We start from the raw sequence: 20064 nt of genomic DNA, 5'->3' as shown, positions 1-20064 counted from the left end.
CTCTGCGGAGTGAAGGACTGAGGGAGCAGGCAGACTGGGGAAAGCCCGGTAGCCTCGTGTCCCCAGGCCCCCGCGGTGATGCACAGCCTCCTGACGCTGTGGGGTGTGCGGTGGGTTAGATCACATGAGACCTCTGGTGCCCACAGCAACAACAAACGTTTATTAGAGTGAGTGTTGACTCTCCTCACCTCACACTTACTCTGATGGGGTGCCAGACAATGCTCTGTCTGGCCCACAGCATGAGAATGAGTCCTCTCCTGCTCCTTCCCTGTGTATGCTGGAGATCCCCACAAGTCAGACCCATGGCAGGGAGGAGAAATTCAGTCCTGCTGCAGTGCACAAATTCTAAAAGAAAAGCCTCCCCTGTGTAGTGCTCATAATGCCACCTTCTTCTATCTGGGATGGCAGCCTGAGGCAAACAAAACTTTTCCAAAGAGGGGAGGAGCAGTGGGATAAGTCTCCCAAAGTGTCTCTGCTCCCACTGAAATGCAGGCAGGCAAGATCCTAGTGGGCAGCAGCACAGAGGAAGGAGGCATCCCAACAGGCCAAAGAAGTCCATCTGCTCATTCAGAGCACACGACAGGCTTCCCTGAGATCTTCAGGTCATCGAAGGGCAGCAAGGCAAGGAGCTGCAAAGACCAAGGGTATGGACATGTAAGCATCCAGGGCTGTGTCTCCACCAAGCTGGGGTAGGGGCCTAAATCTTCCCCCCACCCAGTCCTCCAGCCTCCCACATCCCCAGGGAATTGCCAAGAAGCCTTATCTAGGCTTTTCCTAGGGCTCGAGGCAAAAGGCAGTTATCCCACACATCACAGAGCCAATGCTTACAACATACAGGGAAGGACAGGAACAGCTGGAAACTCCTCCTAGGAGAGTCCCTCTAATCATCCAACTCCTGCACCCCCTGACACACTTGCAGAGCCACAGGCTTCCCCCCACAGAGACTCACATCATCGTTGCCATCAGCCAGGTCCTGAGCTGTCTCGTTCTCCATGTTCCTCAGCAGGGTGTCAGCGCCGGAGTGCGAGAGGATGGCGGCGATGGCAGCGTCCCTGCGGCCCACGGCCAGGTGCAGCGGAGTGCACCCGTTGTACATCTGCGCATCCACGAAGGCCCCATGGCGCAGCAGGAACTGCACAGCCCTACGGTTGTGGCACTCCACAGCCAGGTGCAACGGGGTCTTCCCACTCGTGCCCTCCTGCAACCCACAGATCACAAGGGGGTGGGTGGGGGTCCCTCAGATGGGCCCTGCAGCACCCACCCACACCCTCTTGAGTGGGTGCAGAGGGCAGCCCCCACCCTGATTGCTGTCACAGCACCCAACAATCTCTCAAGGACCTTTACTCTCTACTCCCTCAAAATTCAGTGCTCCCAAGCCACATTCGGGCTGAAGGGAGTGCCCAAAGGAAAGACCCACCATCCCAGCCTTTACAAAACATCACACCATGCCCAGTCTTACCCGAACATCAATGTTGGCACCACTCTCCAGCAGCAGAGACATCATAGGGATGTTCCCTTTCAAGGTACTGATGTGTAGACAGGCCAAGCCTGTGATGGGGAGGCAGAAGAGAGAGCCACAGTCAGCCCAGACCACCCTGGGGCATACCAATCCCAGCTGCATTTCCATTCTGCTGTGCTCCTGGATCCCTGCATACACATCTCATAGTCTCTGCCCTAATCTGGCCATCACCTCTGCCACTGTGCTGCCCCCAGGTGTCACCTTGCCAGTTCTGGAGCTGCAGGTCCTGGTGGTGCCCACGGGGCTGAGCTGTGCTATCCGGGGTGGCTGTGCCCTCCAGCAGCTGCTGGGCACACTGCAGGTGCTGCTGCTCGCAGGCCAAGTGCAGAGGCGTGTTGCCATTGCGGTCCTGCAGCCCGGGGTTCACTCCCTTGTGGATGAGTGCCTGGATCACGCTGGGCTGCTCCAGGTACACAGCCAGGTGGAGTGGGGTCTGCAGAGAAATCAGAGAGGGGAGAGATGTCACAAGGGGTCCCCGGCTGGGTAATAAGTGATATAGACTTTATCATTTATAGAAGGTTGATTTTTTAAAAATTTATTAAGAAACCCCCCCGCAAAGAGGCTGCACACATAGGACCTTCACCATGCTCTGGGGGAAGCAGGTGTGGGCTCCTGGGGAAGGGACAGATGGATTGAGCAGCTATCCAGGGAACAGCCTGTGGCATTTCTCGTCCTCCCATCTTCTGCCTATCACAACAGCATACCTGGAAAAGATCATTTTGGATCTCCAGCACCTCCCTGGGTAGCTGAGCGATGCAGCAGAGTGCTACAGCTGGGACACAGTGGATAATGGCCAGATGAACCAACCTACAGAGGGTTAATGGTGACAGGAGAGAAAAAAAAGTAAAATAAGTCCCAAGTGCCATGCTCAGGAACAGAGATCCTTCCCTGCTGCATGAAGGAATAATCTCCCTGCTTCCTCCAGTCCCCTTCCCTCCAGCTTGGAGGTACTCAATCTTGCTCTCTCTCTGGGGAAGCTCAGCAGAGGGCCAAGGCAGGAACATGGTCTGAGGCTCCACATGGCAGTCCTTCACTATGATCCCCATGGGGAATAGACCCTCCTGTCCCTGCTAAGCAGCACAGGGTCCTCCCTCAGACCTCACAACATGTGTAGAGTTTCAGTCTGGCACTGCCCAAAGCCAGGCCTCCAATCCTTTGGGGTAGGTCCAAAGAGCCTGGGATGTCTTTCCCAGAGTCCAGGAGCTGGGTTTGGTGCCTGTGGAGAGAGGTCTGGGCTCTGGCAGCTACCCGGGGAATTCCAGTTCCCTCCTGCCAGCTGCACACTGTACTTCTGCTTTCCCTCCACAAAGGCAAACAGCCAAAGCTGGGCAGGAGCCCAGGGCTGGTCCAAGATCACCTGCATGGCACACTCCATATGGCAGGCGATCAATCTGCCGGTCCCACACTGATTTCCTCTTCTCTCCCCCACATCCTTCCCTTTCAGCACTGCCATGGCAGGGCTGGCACGCAGCCCGCCAGCACAGGGGACACCAGGGATGCAGCTGTCAGAGCTTGGTGGCAAGCAGGGAGCTCTGGTCCTCAGGACTGTGGTCCCCACAGCTATGGGGTGGCCAGGCACCCGAGTCCCCCAGCCCAAGGACAGGTCTGGTTTCCAGACGGCCCCTGCACAGTCAGAAGAGAAGTGAGAGCAGAACAGAGGCAGCGCTGAGAGGGAATTTCCAGCCTCCCCTGCCAACCTCCTGCCTCCCAGCCCCCCCACATGGAAGGGCCCATCCTCCCACCACAGGGCAGCCCCCACAGGTCAAACCTGGCCACCGTGGTCAGCAGGCAGCATCTCCCACTCTGCACCACTCTGCACAGCAGGGCAGGCATGAGCTCAGCCTCCTGACCCCCACCACTGCACCAGAGGCCCTGGGTGGCCTATGTCTCTGGAAAGAACCAGCTCCAAACTGAAGGCTGGGCTCTGCCACCCATGCTGCTTTGATGGAGACTGACAGGGCCAAGAGATGGAGGGTGAGAGCTGTGACAGTCCTGGCAAGACACCCCACTCTCCAGACAGCCCAGCTTTGGGATGCCACCTGCAATGTGGGGTGTAAAGAGCCTCTCTCCACAGGCAGGAGAACAGCACCTGGCCCTAAAGAACTGCAGACAAGAAGTGGGGCTGGGACTGTCTTTTTGCCAGTTGCACTGGGACATGAATATGCTGAGAAGCTCAAAGGCCAGTCCCCAAGAATGTGTTTTATTGACCTCTTCCCAAGTCCTGCTTGAAGATCAAGCCAGCATCTGGAACCCCAGGCATCTTCAGCTGAAACCTGATTTTGAAGGCAAAGTGCACTTTACAGTTTCTAAAGGCCAGTTCCTCTCCACCTGCTGCCAGGGACAGGCTGTGCCCAACAGGAGAGGCTTTGTCCCCGGGGAAGCCCCAGGTTATGTTGCAGCAGGGAATTCCCCGCTGGAAGGGGAGGCCACCCACACTTGCTTGCCTCTGCACAGCCATGGGGTGCCCCTCACTGCCAGCACTCCCAGGGCCATGGGCAGGGTCTGGCCACCCTCCATGGACCATGAGGCAGAGGCACAGCCAAGGAACAAGGCAACCAGCCGTAAGGACAGTGCTCCCCTCATCAGGCTTTTACTGACCTAGCTTAGGTGTGATCTGAGCAGGGAGCTTCCCTGCTGGCTTTGGCATCAGTCCCTGTGGTAGCACCTCGGCTGAGGTGTCCTTTGCACACTTGCAGGGACAGCCCCTGTTTCTCCAAACCTGCTCCCAGGGCACCACGTCCGGGAAGAGGCTGCAGGATCTGCCTTCTTCAGGTACAGCAGAGTTAAGACTACTCAAATAAGGGACTTTCCAGGGCTATTCAGCTTGAACTTTAAACCGCTGGTGCTTTCGCTTTCCAGAGCCTCGCTGGGCTCCCAGGGGAGAGAGCAGCGCTCATGCTTGTGTCCCACGGCCGACAGCCCTGGTGCCCCAGGAATCCCCCGGGCCCCTGTGTCACTGCCCACGCCACACTGCACTGTCATGCGGGGACAAGCGGGGCGGTCACCCGGGGGAGACGGAAACCCCCGAGCAGCCTCTGCCCCTGCAGCACCTCGCTTGTCCTGGCTTGGCTGCCTTTGCAGCTCAACAAGGCTCAGGGCTGGGCTGACACTGCGCTAGTTCGGGCATCCCGGCTGCAGAGGCATCGGGGTGACCATTCCCCTGGGCAGAGCTCCGGCTTTCACCTCTCAGTGGGATGTGCCTGCTTTGAAGGATTGCTTTCCCCCTCCCCCTTCCTTCTCCACCCGGATGCAGCCTCCTCCTGGGCTTTCATTTCTGCATTCGTTCCCGCCTTTCCTCATTATCAGCCCTCAACTTCCTGAAATGGCTGCAAGAACCTGAGCTTCTTGGGGGAATCATCACAAGGCCAGTGGGCTGGGAGGAGCTCACCAGGAGCACATGTGCACTGAGGCATTCTGTGCCACCGGCAGCGCTGCCAGCCAGGAACTGGGACTTGTCTCCTCACTCAGGAAACCTCTTACACCCAGGAGACCCGAGGGGCAGGCATCGTGCCAATCTCCACTTTTTTCCACCTCTCTCTGTGTCATAGCAGCTGCGTGGTCCAGCTGCTGATGGGCTGCTCTGTGCTGGCACACGGTGTGCCACAGCCAGGGCCTGGCAATGGAGAGAGCCACTCGCTGCCAGAACCCCTCTGTGCCCAGCCACAGCAGTGTGCCCTTGCCACAACAAGCCCTCTGCCCTGCCATACTCAGATCCTTGCCCATCCCGGGCTGCCTGCACATCTCCCCTCTGCTTTCCTCCACTTGCCTGCCCCCTCCCTCCCATGCTCTTGCCTGCAGTGCTCCTGGCTGCAGCCACAGGGCTGGCTGCCCAGCAGGAACAGTCAGAAAGGGCAACAGGGAGTTTTGAAAAGGGCACGGATGGAGGAGCTGTGAGCAAGGGAAACACAGCAGGAGCACAGGAGCTGGGTTCATTCTCAGCTTTTCCACTTGCTCACCAGCTCTGTCCTGGCATAAGGGGACTCAACACTCTGAATCACAAAGGCACAGGACATCCCCAGCACAAAGTGATCTACCCCTGCAGCAGAGGTTGGGGCTATCCCTGGGGATATCCCAGGAAAATGAACTTGCCATGCCCAAAGTGATCCTAGCTTAGGCACAGGAAAGTATCTATTTCCACAGTGTTGTCCATCTCCAACTTCTGAGTGACCTTAAGTGTCCAGTAGGAAAAGTTTCCACACATGAGGACTGGAGGCAGGAGAACAGCGTAAGGAGTGACACCCAGCTCTGACACACAAGCAGAACGGATGAAGTCTCACCAGTTCTCTGGCTATCCTTTTCCATCTCTCTAGAAAAGGAGCTGACCATGCAGATCCCCCCATCTGTAGAGTAAGACACTTTGTCTACAAAGTAGCCTCACCCTTCACCATATCACCCCAGAAGCACCTTAATCAGGAGACCCAGCATTCAACTGAATTTGTTTTGAAAAGTTCTTTCTCTCTCTAGATAAGGTCCCTGCCTGCAGCAGGAACAGCTCATTCCCAGCTCCTTGTTTTGGCTGAGTGGAGCAGTAGATCATGCAAACAATTCACACAAGACAAACTTGTTCAGGGGAGGAAATGGCCCAGCAGCAATAGAAAAGAGAAAAGGGAGGAGGAAAAGAGCAGGGGAATTCCAGGCTTACCCTGCTCTCCTGTTCCAGCCCTGTAACCTGCACTGCTAACCGCTTCCTCAGCCACCAGCATGAACCTCTGCCAGTGGCTTAGCAAGCACAGCTCATCCTGCCCTGCAGCCCTGAACCAGCCCAGCCTGGCTCCCTTCCTTCCTCCCCACATACCAGTGCAATGCTGCCCTGCTCCATAGAGCTGCTCCAGCTGCCCTCTGGCAGCTCCAAGAGAGCACTGATCTCAGCTGCCTTATCCCATCTTCTGTGCTCCTGCCCTGCAGGTTTCATCACCCCTTCCCTGGGAAAGGCAATCCTTGAGTTTGAGTGGAGGGGGGTTTGGGATGGGACTGGAGGGAGGTTGCAGCTAGAGGAATGCAAATCCCTTTCACCCACGTTGGGTTCAGCATTCCTGATCTCCAGTCTGGGCAGCAGCTGCTTCCCAGCCTGCTGCTCCTGGGGCCAGAGTGAGGGGTGGGAACTGAGAGGTGAGCAGAGGAGACAGTCTCACCTTTCCTGGGGTGCTCTGCAGAGGGTCTGGTCTGAGTGCTTGAGGATGAGGGAAACTGGAGGCTGACTGGCAGGAGAGGCAGAAGGGCTGTGGGTACCCTGTTTTTCAGTGAGGTGGGGACAAGAAGGTACCCTGCTGACCTCATAACCTCTAGATTCTTCACCCACACATTTGAGAGTTTTGCTCCATTTCTGAGCAGATGGTGGCTCTGGGATTGCAGAAGCACTACACATCAGATGCATGTGGGCTGTTCCCTGCAAAACAAGGGGCCTGTCCCACACTACTATCTAGGCACAGATGGGCCAAGCCAGAAAACAGGTCAGTCCACCCAAGCAGGGGCCAGTCACCATCAGAGAAGCATGACGAACAACTTCAATAAAAGCAGCAAACATCCCAAAAAGTCCATTGACTGCGGACAGTCCATTTCAAACAGAGCAAGCTCACACCTAACTCCTTGGGAGGCAAATACATTCTACAGTTTCTGTACACAAAGAGATATCTTGAGGTCAGGAGAGCCTCTCACAAGAGGAAAGCGCCTGGACTTTGCTAGAGCCTGTACAACACACCCTAGCAATCATTTACAACCCCACAGATATCCTCACTGGCTCAGGATTTTCTTTTAATGAGGCACAAGCCGTGGGTCTAAGATGCCTCAGGGCCCCCCTTCAGCTCTGGATGTGCCTCAGTCAGAGGGGCTTCCCAGCTCTGTGACAGAGAGCATCCCACACAGCCCACTGATAGGCACACAGCAGCCACTCTCACAGCTCACAGCCCACAAGCTCTTCCTACACAGTCAGGTCTGACTCCTCATTTTTTCACATTGTACGAAAAAAACCCAAACTCAAGCCAATAAAAAATAGCAAAATTTTTGTGTTTAATTAGCTGAGCTCAACCCTGTCCCAGCAGCAGTTAAGCCTGCCTGCAGAGTGCAAGGACCTGAAGCCCTCTGCACCTTGGCTGATCTGTTACAGCCAGGCTTCTGCATCCGAGGACATGGAAATTTCCAGCCATTCTTTCCTTTCCTCTGTGCTGAACTTCCCTGTGTTTATCCCCAGCTCCGAGGCAAACCTAGGCAGGTGGAAAGGTTGAAGAAACTTCCTCCAGGCCAGGCTGAAGTCATCCAAACAGGGAAAAAAACCTCCAGCCTGCACGAGCTCAGAAGGCTGCCAGGACTTACCCACTTTACTCCAAGGCTGGATGTGTGTGACCCCTGCAGCAGCCAGAAACTTCTGGGGCATTCCAAAGCAACTTGTGCAGAGCTGCCTGGCCTTGCTTAGAGGGACACCAGGCTCTCCTGTTTACCAAACTCCTGAGCACACACAGAGGAAGAGCTGAGAGTACAGGGACAGGGAACTGGACACAGGAAAATCTCCCTCCTGGCAGACCCATGTTAGGATTCACTTTCTCCAATGCCCCACAATTAGCAGCACGCTAGGGAATAACTTGGGATGGACTTGAATCCTGGCAGTCAAGCAAGGTTTCTGAAGACTCTCTGGTAAAACCAAGAGCATCTCCACTTCCCATTAACTGTGGCCATCCCACTGCTGGGCAGCTGGCAACAGCCCAGCAAAGCAGGGGGACTCATAGCCTGACCAGCAACAAGGTGTGCTCCCTGCATCTGACTTCTTTAATCCTTCTCCTAAAACGGAGTCTCTCCAGTCTTCTGTTTCCTTGTCCTTCCTTCCCTTTCTTTTATCTTCGCTTTCACACTCTGAGCATTCCCCCAGGTGCACAGGGGTTTGGCAACACCCTCGTACAGCAGGGCAAGCAGTGAGAAAGCAGCCAAACTGGAGCAGAAAACCTAAACGGGAACAACCTCTATTCCCCCGCTCAGGGAAGATCTCCAGCCCAAGACCACATGACTGGAGAGGGTTATGGTTGGCACACGCCAATGAATGGTTAAAAGTGGCTCTTGGCCCCTTGAAGATGAGCCTTATGCTCAGTGACAGCCTGTGCAGGCAAGGGAGGCCCCTTCACTACCACCACGTGAAGAGTTCAGAACAGCAGCTCCCACAGGGCCCTGATTTTACACGATTAACTGTCCCCAAGCCCTGGTTAAGGCACTTCAGCCCACGAGTCACTGGCACGTGATTTCTTATCAGCAGATGGGACACCACTTGTCTCTGGTGGAAGGAGGAAGTCAGGCTTCCTCTGCTCTCCTCCCTCCCTGAAACGCACACCCAACCAAAACCACACAGTCCCATTTTCCATCTCAAGGAGGCCTAGGTCTTCCTTCTGTGATCGAGCTGGGGTCCCTCAACCTTCACCCCTGCAGAGGTGCTGCACTGCTTTGCATACAGAGCCCCATGCATAAGACACTCACTCTCCTTCAGAGGCACAGTCCCCAGCCTTTCCATCAGGTACAATGGCAGAAAGTCGTGTGCGGCCCAAGAACCAGCACAGGCAGGAAGGAAAACATGCTTTTAAGTTTAAGATAGACTATACAGTCCTAGAGAGAGGAAACTGTGCTTAACTTCACACTCTCATGAATCAACTCTGCCTCTCCAGAGCTGGCAGAGGCTTGAATCAACTCTGCCTCTCCAGAGCTGGCAGAGGCTGACATCAGCCCAAGGAAATGGGGAGGTTTTCTCTTGTGCTGGAACAAAAGCAGGTGATCCCTTCACACCCCATTTCACCCCCAAGGAGCTGGTCCCACATTCATTCTTTTCCCAGGATGGTAGAATTGTGCACCTGCCAGGTGAGGCTGGGAAGGACTCGGTTTCCTCAGTGAATCCTCACAAAGGCTGAGGTGGTCTGGAGGCTGGGGCACAACAATAAATCAGCCTGCAGTGCCCTCAGAGGCAGCCAGGCGCACAGCTGGAAAGCCCCTCTCTTCACTTCCACACAGAGCAGTCCCATCAGGATCCAAGTCGGCAGAAAAGGAGTTTGTTTACATGGAAGAGACAGGTATTTGGAGCTGTAGGTCACCAGATGGATGCTTGGAGGAGACCATTTGAGTTGGAGTGCACAGGGCTTGTTCTCCACCTGCCCACACGATAAGCAGGATACAGATCACTGCCCAAAGCGCACCCACCATCTTCCGCTTGCCACCCCACTCCTCATACTTGACTTCTCCTGCCCTCACAGCTGAGCCACACTCTTCTTGGGAACTGATGTGCCTTATTACTGCAGCTCTGACTTCCCTGAGGCAGAGGGGCTGCCAGTGGCACGAGGGAGCCACGAGAGGATGACATTTGGGCAAATAATTCTTGGAAGACAGCACCCACGCATTTCACTGGTCATTATACCCTGGTCCTTCCTGTTAGCCAATTTCCTTCCTGCCAAAGTGAGATTCCTTCTAACTTTGGGCACAAGGAGAGACAGCTTTAGCCCCATTGCTTCATCCTGCTGGCTCTGACGCTCCTCTGCTGCGGAGGCAGGCAGGCAGGCATTGAGGCATCCAAGCAGGATCCTGCTGGCACTCCAACCAACCCCAAGCATGTGCTCTTCACCTCTGCCTCCACCTCCTGTTTTCACCCCACAAGTGCCAGGCTGACAAACACAGGCACACCTTGAGATGGCACAGGTGGGTAAGTCTGAGGGAGCCATGGACAGTGAAGATTTTCGTAAGACGTAGAGGCAAGACTTTTGCCAGCTCCCTTTGTGCAAGCCCAGTGCTCCTCTCAGCTCAGTACCAGCAAGGGCATCTGGGGAAACAGGAACTATTTAGACAAAACAACCCCTGGACTTTTTGTATTTTCAAAATTACAATTACAGGACAGTGTAGTTGCCCAAGTCTTCTGAAATATAATGATAGTATGATTTTAATTCTCTGCCTGGAGCTGTTTTGTGGCAGACATTTAAAAAAGGCACACAGGGAAATATGCTGCTGACAGAGATGAAAAGAAGAAATGAAGATGGGTTTGTCTGGCTGGATGAAAGGGATGTAGCCTGTGGCCATCTGATCCCTTCTCTCTGGGGACCTTCTGTCACTGGATGAGCAATTGCACCATAGACTTTAGCATGACTATAAGCCCTGACTTGTTTTCACATACAAAACCGGTGGCAGTTCAACGAGTTCTGGGTGCTCACAGTCCCCATCTGCAATGACCTGAGTGGTGGATGTTCAGTACTTCTAAATATAAATGCCACCTACCTCTGCCGCAGGGTCAGGAGCAGAGACAAGAATAGCGGAGGCACAAATCCACAGCCTCACCACTCTAACCACAAGAATAGTTTTTTTTCCCAGCAGTGGGAGTAGATCCTAGGAAAGCTGTCTCCTGTGTGGACATGGTGAGCCCAGAGCTGTACAACCAGCAGACCTACAGCTCCCTCCCTCTGTCTTAACAGATTTCCTGTTCTGAAATGCACTGTGAGGGAGAGAAAACAGAAGAGCAAAGGCAGCCTCTGAGAGCCTCTCCTGCCTACAGTAACCAAGGCACCACTGATTAATGTTTTCCTAGTAAATAAGATGTTTGCATTAGGTCTCTCCAAGCAAGTCTGACAGGCAAAAGGCTTCAAGCACCAAACAAGACAGCCTCAAGCACTAAAAGCATCTCCAAGCAGCTGCATCTATGGGGCTCACTAATAAGATAGCAAGCACGGAGCCCTGGGCACACCATGACAGACAAGCCTGGGGGGAAGTGTTACTTCCACACCTCTGATTAAAAGACGCCTGGCTCTCTCCATGGGCACCTTGGCTCTAGTGTTACAGCTGGGAAAACTGGCAAAGCTCCTCCATTCTGAGGAGCCACAGAACCAGCCTGTAGATAGGACAGGACTAGAAAGCCTGTCTGGGGAGTGTGGGAGGCTGGGTTTAGTGTAACTTTGCTTGCCATGAGATTTCCAGCCAATCCTCAGAACAGATCCCAGAGTCAGCATTAATGAACTAATTAGCAGATGCACAGATTCTTTCCTAACAAGGAAGTAAACACTCAGTCTGTCTCCCAGCTCATCTTCAGCTTCAATCCAGATGTGCTGTGCCAGGCAAGGACAGAGCTTTCTTGCTGCTCTCACTACTGCTTGATCATGCCAGTGCCTCTAAGTTTCTCTTCCTCTTGCACCATTACTCAGTACTAAACTCTAGCCTGGTTTTGGGGCAAAGCTTCGCCCTCAGCTGTGAGAACACTTCGCTCACGCTCTGTGTGTACACTCATGACGAAAACCTTCCATCGAGGGAACGTACAACAGGAAAAATGCTGTGATTAGCTGAAGGTAATTACCAGAAGCCAAACCAAATAACTCTGGCGTGATGCCTCTGCCCTTGAGAGGGCTTTACAGATGTGGGAAGCCCCCCTCGTTAAGAGAAACACTTGTCTCTGTCACAGAAGCTCAGGAGGGCAGCCCCACATCGGGATGTGCGTCACAGCTCTGCCAAAACACGCGGTTCTGCGGGCAAGTTGGCAAAGCAAGGCGATTCCCACCTGAGAACAAATAGTTCTTGGGTTGCTTGGTTGAGCAGCGTCTAACACGGCCGTCGCAAGGTCTTGCCCTGCACAGCTAATCTTGCTTCAGGACTTGCTTACGTGCCCTCTCACGCAGCCAAGCCTTCCCCATTGTAGAGGAAACGGTGCATTCTCTGGGGAAGAGGGAGTGGGGGAGGCTTGATTCGCTCTCCCCTTTCTTCTAGTTGCTAGCAGCCCCATGGCAAGTGGAGGTGGGCTTCTATGGTGGCTCCATAATGGGGTGCCTCTCTTCCCGCTCACTCCGCTGGACCTGGCTCAGATACCTCTCAGGGTGGCTCACACACCTCAGGAGGGTCAGAGGGGTCACCCACCCAAACCTGGATGCCAAGCATCCACGCACACCAAGGCAAGGCGGGACACTCTTAGGACAGGGGCCCGGGGAGACCTTAACAACACGGCTGAGCGGATGCTCCTCGGGGGAGGGCTGGGGACCGCGGCAAACACAGCCTGGCTTATCTCTGGCTCCGGCTCCCCGCCGCTGCCAGGGGAGCAGCCGGGGCCGGGGGACAGTGGCTCGCAGCTCCCCGAGGGTCACTCACGTGTCTCCGTCCTCCGAAAGGTAGGTGAGGGCGTCCAGCTGCTGCCGGCTGAGCCCCTCGGGGCGGCCCCCCGGAGCCCCCGGCAGCCCGGGCAGAGCCTCGGGCAGAGCCTCGGGCAGGGCGCCGGAGCCGTAGCTGGAATCCAGCCGCTCCTCGGCGGCGGCGGCCTCGGCGAGGGTCTCCTCGGGGGCGGCCGGGGGGCCCTCGGTTGCGGCGGGAATCTCCCTGCCGCCCGGCAGCGAGCGCAGCGACTCGATGCCCGAGTCGCACTGCCCGTCCTCGCCCTCCCAGCCCGCCGCTTCCTTGCCGCCCGCCGCCCGCGCCATGGCTCAGCGCCCGCCGTCCGCCCGGCCAGGCCCGGGTCCCGCTCCCGGCCCCGCTGCCGGGGGGCTCATGGCCGGAAAGCCGGGGAGCGGCGGCCGGCGCAGGGTCTAAGGCGCCACGGCTCCGCCTCCGCCACCGCCTCCTGCCGCTGCCCGCACTGAGTCAGCCGCGCCCGGCCCGCCCGGCCGGGATTCCCCCGCCGCGCCCCGCCCCGGCACAACCCGGGGCCGCTGCTCCCGCCCTGCTGTCCGGGCAGCGCACATGAGCCGAGGGGGGGGAGAGGCGGCGGCCGCGGTAGCGGGGCCGGCACCCGGGGTGCGCGGGGCACGGAGGCGGCCGCGCTGCGCTGCCCTGGGCCGGGCCGGGCCCGCCGCTCTGTCCTCGGCCTGCCTCCCCCTGCCCGGCTGGTTTGGGTTCTTTAAACAGCAGGCAGGTCTGCCAGGGCAGGGAGCGGGACCCTGTCCAAGCAGGCGGTGTGTGGGTGAGGATGCTGAAGCCTGTGCAGGTGCTGGGTGAAGCTCGGGCTCCGTGGGAAACAACATGGTGGATGCCACTTGCAGCAGAGGTGCAAACAAGGCGTTCGCCTTTCCCGTGTGCGTACACCAAAGTGTTCCACCCACCGAGACACCTTCTCATCTCTTCTGCCTCCACAGGGAAAGCCAGGACGTCACTGTAGCTGGCTGCACAAGCCTCTGGGTCCGGCCGCTTCTCACCACCGCTCTGTGTTGCAAATAGAAATACTTTCAAAGCCCACTGTGGCTACCAGGGCTCACAAAAGAGCAGCCAAGACATAGAGAATAAAGCTGAGAATAGAAGGTCGAATGAAGGCCCAGCTCACTGCCTGTGAATGATTGACCAGACTGGATTCCAGTGCTCTCTTCCCAATGCCAAAACTCCTATGGATCTGCATAGATGTAATGTAATTACTTTCCAGTGTCCCAAGCAGTGGGCTTTCCTCAAAAGACAAACTAGATAGCTCTGAACACAGCTGACATTTTAAAATCAGTTTCACTTTTTGCTTTTATTGCTTGAGAGGACTTTCTGTCTCTGCAGGATGCCCTTTTTTTCCAGTTCATCTGAGCAGGAGAGGAACAATCTCCAGCGAGGAAGCTTACCTGGGAAGAGCTTGGTGATGGATACTGGATGGACTCACAGGAACTACATGCAGAGTGACAAATATTTCCCTATTCCACACTGCAGCTGTTGCTTAGGGTTTGTAGGAAGAAAGGTTTTAGGATGTGAGGGCAGCAGCAGGGAGACAGATAAGTCTCTTTCTGCGTCAATTACTTCCAGTCACAAGTTTTCTTGCCATGCTCAGGATCTGTTTCAGTGTCTCCAGTTGTGTCTCTGGCACTGTGTCACTGCAAGATTACAATTACTGAGGGAAAGGAGCTTCTCCCCGTCTGTCAGCTCTCTTCAGTGCAGTATGGGGATCTGGGCCATATATCCATGTCACTCCTTCTCACACCCTGGTGGTGGCTGCATCCCAGCTCCACCTCTAGCTGTTGTTCCTGATCCACACACAGAATTTCTATTCTTTCAGCTTTCCATACCCAACTACTACTAGCTTATCCACCAGTTGCCTTCCTAAATGCCTTTGCCGTTTTCTCTAGTAACATACTAGATGCAGCTCCAGCATGGAATGGTTCCTTGTACACTTTCCTGTGGATAAAGTGGTCAAATCAACACAAATTTGTTTGGTGATACACAAAGATTTAATTTTTCTGTCAGCTAATTGCAGCTTATCTTTGCATCAAGCATCAGTCTCACCTTGATTATATTGCCATGTGCTGTTCCAGTTGGGAAATAGGTGTGGATCCTGATTCCAGGACTAGCACATGTGCAGGAACAGTTCAGCCAAAGCACAGAACCTGGAGCAGTAAGCCCTGGACCCCCTCTAGCAAGGAAGCAATTCAAGACCCACCACCAGGGACTCCACAGTCCAGTCCACTGCAAGCTGTCTACACCTCTGGCTAGCAAGTAGCCCCTGGAAGTGGCCGTCCTCTGCTGCTGATGTGAATTTATCTGGAGGTTGTGATCTTGCAGCTTCCTTAAGGTGAGCCTTGAACTCCTTTCTCTGGCCAGTGCTGTGGCAGGGCTGTGTTGCCGTGGTCGGCTGCAGCTGAGTGGGGAGACCAGGCGTGCCCCATGGCCATCAGCTATGCCCCCCAGCATCCATGGCCAGCCACCCTCTGCTCTGACCTCTCAACTGCACCCAGCTCAGGCACCATCTCCTGCCACCCTCCTGTGACTGGGTGTGCTTCTATTAACCTTTCAGATAATTTTACTGGAAAGTCTGAAAGAGGAACTTGGCCCCCTTGCCCCGTTATTTGCCTTCTGTTACTCATTCTGTGAGGGTTGGGCTCCCTTTCATGCTGTCTTCCTAACAGAGAACTTTTCTGCCTGGCTCTGCAAGTTTTGGACTTCTATTATTTTCAGAGGCTTTAAATACAGAGAGATACACATATGCATAAATATCTATATATAACGTATTGAAGGCAATGGTAGAGGGATTAAAAATAATTAAATATATTATGAGGCAAATCTTGATGTTCTGATTTAGTTTTGAAGGTTTTAAAAAACGAAGCTCTGATTCTTGGGTCTCTCCAGTCCCCTTTAATATGTGTCACTTAAAATGGTAAAAACTGCAGGGAAAATCTAAAGAGAAAGGGATCCATTCCCACTAGAGGTCAGTGCCAGCACACACTGTTCAAGGCAGCAGCGCTTTCCCTCCACACCGCGCTGCGAGGAGCATCAGGTCAGAGCATGGACATGGGAAGGAATCCCTAGGCTACCCAGACTCCCGGGTATTGTCCCTGATAATGTCCTATCCCCAAGCACAGCCCTCTGACTGACCAAATTAAACGAAGGCCTGGCCTGGCACCAGCATCTTCTCTGTTCTTGGAACTGTTAACTGCGTAACATAAGTGAAATGCAGCTGAGAGAGATGGAGAAAGGCAAATTATACCCAGTTTGTGTCTGATCTGAGAAAATATAATGGCCCTTTAATTACTGGCTGTGGTCCTGTCATTTGTAAGCAACATGGGTTACCTGAAATTGTGATAAGCAGTTATTGCCACAATACTTCACACCAGACAACCTGACTAGTGCTACCTTCCCCCCATGCAGGCTGGCCACTGCACAGCTTTCATCCCACATGAGCACTGAGCTGCCCCATTCCCTAAGGATACAGCCCTTTTCCCTCATCCCCAGAATCAGAAATGCTGAGTCCATAAGAAAAGTGTTAGATCCCCATTTGAGGAAGCTCTTTTTGCATTCTCCCCACCAGAGATGTTGCTGGCACCCCAAGCAACAACCTGGACCTCTGTCTGGAGCTCCAGCTCAGAGAGCTCAGCCTGTGAGCTGGGCATTCAAGGGAAGCAGAAGCCCTGGAAGAGGATGGAAGTTTCAGGAAAGACAACAGACTCTCTGCTCTGACTGGTTTCACATATCTGACAGCAAATCAGTTCTGTAGTGCACCAAACTGGGTCGCTTCACTTTCTGCCCCAATAAAGGAAAGGAGGAACATGACTTTTCGTGATTCTATGCCCAGAAGCAAGGCCAAGCTTTCCAACAGAGCAATGCAATGCAGGTCCTCCTCGGGTACCCATTTTCTGGGGTAGTCAGCCCAGAAAGCATTGGCTGCCCTCTCCTGGTAAGTCTGGCTGAAGTCACAGAGTCGCTTTGAATCACTCCAGGGATGCTGCTCTGGGCATCTGCTTGCTTTTTTAATATGGGATTATTTCCAGCCAGAATTTTTCTCCTTGCAGTCTGTTGGATGCTTCTCATACTTCCATTGTGCACTCCTGGAATGTATGGGAGCCATCGTGCCATAGTGGTGACACAACCCAGAGCAGATCAGGTTTGTCCACATGTAGTAGGTGGTCGGCAAGTTGCCCAGCTAACGCCCTTCCTGATGAGATTCCCACTGTTGCTCAGAGTCCCAGTGAAGAGGGAAGTTTCTACCTGCTTCTGTTGCTCACTGTGTGTATGATTTGTAGGAAGTTGGACAAGAGGATTAGTTAATCCCCTGAATGGGGATCACACCTAACTCACTGCACTCTCGGCATTCACTTCCACAAACAGAAAGTGATTGGTATAAAGATGCACTAAAAATCCTCGACTTTACAAAGTGAATGAACAAAACCCCATGATATTTTAACAAAACTTCATTCTAAATGATATCTCTCTTGTGTAATTCCTGTCAGCCTGCTGGCTGCTGCAGCAACACTCTCTGCTTGCATCTGGGCAAATGCACGGCTCATAAGACTTGCTATGTATTTATGTGTCTGTGTGCTCAGAGCTCTCCCAAAGGAGATGGCAGATGTGCTTATGAATGGGGAGGGAGTGGCAGATGGTCTTGGAGAACTGAAAATAAAACCATGCTTAAATAGATGGTGAAACTGTGCCCTAGGTGAGAAATCTTGTCACCTGGGGCTCTCTTTATAGCTAGTGATGAGACAGACTCACTTCAGAGGGTGGCTCTGATAACCTCTGTCTGGCCACATCACTCTAATGAAGAATGCTCCTCCCTCCCCATGGAATAGCTGTGGAAGACAGTGCTCCATCGTGGGGCTATCATTTATTCATGACTCTCTAAGTACAGTTCATCTGGCAGAGACTACCCATGACCAAACAAAAACCTCAACCCACCCAAGCATCCCCCAGCTCACCTTGCCAGAGAGCACAGGACAGATGCTGCCAGTGCTGCTCCTGAGCTTCAGCACTGCTGCACTGGACCTGATGGCTGATAGAAGGGAACATGGGCTAATTTTCATTTTTGAGTTGATTCTGTTTGAGCTGCTTTCTGCATCACCTCAGCCCCTCACTGCAGCCTTGCACCCCCACTAGCCCAGTCCTTGTATCCTAGCAATGCTCCAAGTGGCTAGGTATTACTCAGGAAAGCTTGGCTCTGCTCTCAGGAGAGTTAAACCTCCCAGCTGCCAGACTCAATTAGGGCTTGTGTCTCTCCACACTTGCATCAGAGTGAGTTGGGAACAGGCCTGGTGGAGCCACACTACTGAAAATAAGTGAGGAGCCCAAGCAGGGGCAGGGAGAGAGAGGTGAGCACAGTGACAAGGAGGGGAGGTGAGGGTGAGTGAGCTGTTGGAAATATTCAGGTGCTGAGCAGGGGCAGGTGGCCATCCCATTGGACAGAGCAGTTCTGACATCATGAAAAAGTGATGGGGCACACAGAAAGCAGGATTGCAGCCATTCCTCAGGACCTTGGCCAGACTGACAGAGCTGGCCTGTACAATGACCCCTAAGCATGCAGTGGGTTTTAGACCTTTCCCTAGAATAGCAACCTCTCTGCCAGCCAGGTCCATGGGGAGACTTTGGTGGGACAGGGATGCTTCTCCAGGTCAGGGTATGTCAGGTCCTACCCTTCAGTGTGGGGAAGGAAAACTGCAACAGAAACTTATTTTCTGCTTTTAGGGAGGTGACTCCCAGGACCTAACTAGAGATAGACTAAATTCCCTGAGCCATTAGTTTCTGTGGTTTATTCCTTCTTGGGGGTGATGGGCCAAACATTTAAGTGAGAACAAAGCATTTGGCAAGGGAGGATTTGGCTCAGTTTCCAGGCACTTGGGGTGGTTGCTGCTGCTCTGGAGTTATATTGGACAAAATGTCCTGAGGACTGTCAAACAGCATCTGGGCAGTGCTGAATCCGCTTTTCATTTCTGGGGGGGATGTGAGGGAGGGCCCTGGGTATCCTGCTGGGCTACTGCAGAGAGGAAAATGATTTAACCTGACCCAGAAACCTCTGTGGAGCCTCACAAAAGCTGTGATGATGACAAAATAGACTCTCATGAGGCTGGATGGAACACAAACGACTGGATACAGGCAGCCTGTTGGAAAAGAAAGGATCAGAGCGGGGATCAAAGACTTTTCAATGACAGCAATTCTATTCAGTGAAATGTGCCCCAGAGCATCAGCCACAAACCCACTTACTTTGTGAGGTTTGAGATTTTGAGTGTTTGGGGACTGCAGTGGTGATGTGTACCCCTGCTAGTGATGCTAAACAGAAATGAGCTCCCCAGTCACCAATTAATGACCCCTGGGAGTTTCCTTCCCACAATAAAAAAGCACACCTGAATCTCCTCCCAGCAGACATGAAGTCTGAGTGCAGCACATGAAAACACAACTAATGGCACATATTTCCTTTAAGGCCAAATCTTGCAGAGGTACATGGCACTCAGACAGTCAACATCACTGACCAGCAGCGGCAAAGGGATGTTGTTAACTGGAGCAAGAGGCACATTCCTTTACCCACACTCCCCTTGTTGCATTAATAAGGAGTAATTTAATTGGAGTGACACATTCTGGAACGCTCAGGCAGCCAGCACAAAGTATCCTTGAAATTCCTAAATTGAATAGGCATTAATTTCTGAGCATAGAAAATCCTGCATCCTAACATGAGGGGATTCTCTACCACGCATCTTCTTAAGAGACAAAAAGCAGCACACTGCTAGGAATCATTGATTTCTTTGGAACAAAAGACTGAGTCTCGATCACACTTGGTCTAATGGAAAAAATAAAGCTAAACACAGTGATATATATATATCTATATGATGCTGTGAAATCCATTTTCATATTCAGGCTACAACTCCATTTTTATATTCAGGCTACAAATACCAGCACAAGGATAGGTTATCTATGACCATCTGTTTTAAAATGCAGCCTCCATCAAAATTTTGTCTAGAAATTGAATGCAAATTTGCTGCATGGGTAAGAACTAATAACATATTTAAGCAGGAACTAAAAGGCTATTTTCTGTAACTACCAGAGACAGAAGAGCGAGACCTTTTGCGGTTTGATGCATTATGGAAAGTGAATGAATCCTGCTAATATGATGTCATGCTTTATGCTTGCTTGGAACAGATATGAATGTCTCTGCAGGGTGGCAGATACAGGGTTTCTGGAGAACAAACCTATTGGTGAGGGCACCACCTCTACTTCAGTTGCTGTGTCATCTTAAAAGCCTCCCTGCTTCTTTCAACCATTTTGTCACATCAGAAAGGCCTTTATCCCAGAAATATCCCACTCTCCAACATGATTTTCCACTAGAGCATCCTGAAACCTACAGGAATAACTGGAGGGAAATGTCACACATTTTTGTGTCTTGCCCCCAAGAACAGAAGGGT

The 20064-nt window shown here is 53.2% G+C and overlaps 1 protein-coding gene and 1 long non-coding RNA gene across 3 annotated transcripts; one reads left to right on the top strand and one right to left on the bottom strand.

Annotated features, from left to right (window-relative positions):
- Positions 1 to 137: 137 nt before the first annotated feature.
- On the bottom strand, positions 138 to 13484 carry NFKBIE (NFKB inhibitor epsilon). The gene is made up of 6 exons (XM_005489685.4): positions 12596 to 13484; positions 2224 to 2326; positions 1721 to 1952; positions 1460 to 1548; positions 950 to 1198; positions 138 to 629 (listed from the first exon to the last, which is right to left on the bottom strand). The coding sequence occupies exons 1-6, from the start codon at positions 12919 to 12921 to the stop codon at positions 564 to 566; spliced, it is 1065 nt and encodes a 354-aa protein (XP_005489742.2). The 5' UTR covers positions 12922 to 13484; the 3' UTR covers positions 138 to 563.
- On the top strand, positions 12010 to 19600 carry LOC141728655 (uncharacterized). Of its 2 annotated transcripts, XR_012579796.1 has the most exons (3): positions 12023 to 12615; positions 13573 to 14975; positions 16209 to 19600. It is a non-coding gene; the product is annotated as an uncharacterized LOC141728655 (long non-coding RNA). The 2 variants fall into 2 exon arrangements; XR_012579795.1 differs by having other exon boundaries at positions 12010 to 12615; positions 13573 to 19600.
- The last annotated feature ends 464 nt before the right edge of the window (positions 19601 to 20064 follow it).

Source organism: Zonotrichia albicollis, chromosome 3 (genome assembly GCF_047830755.1).
Source record: "Zonotrichia albicollis isolate bZonAlb1 chromosome 3, bZonAlb1.hap1, whole genome shotgun sequence".
NCBI classification, from domain to species: Eukaryota; Metazoa; Chordata; class Aves; order Passeriformes; family Passerellidae; genus Zonotrichia; species Zonotrichia albicollis.
This window is presented reverse-complemented; position numbering and strand designations above follow the sequence as displayed.

Coding starts and splice junctions, on each gene's coding strand:
- NFKBIE (XM_005489685.4), bottom strand. CDS start 12,921: ATGGCGCGGGCGGCGGGCGGCAAGGAAGCGGCGGGCTGGGAGGGCGAG. Junction 1,549..1,720: donor GCAGCTCCAGAACTGGCAAG/GTGACACCTGGG, acceptor TCCCCATCACAG/GCTTGGCCTGTCTACACATC. Junction 630..949: donor TGGCTGATGGCAACGATGAT/GTGAGTCTCTGT, acceptor TGGTCTTTGCAG/CTCCTTGCCTTGCTGCCCTT.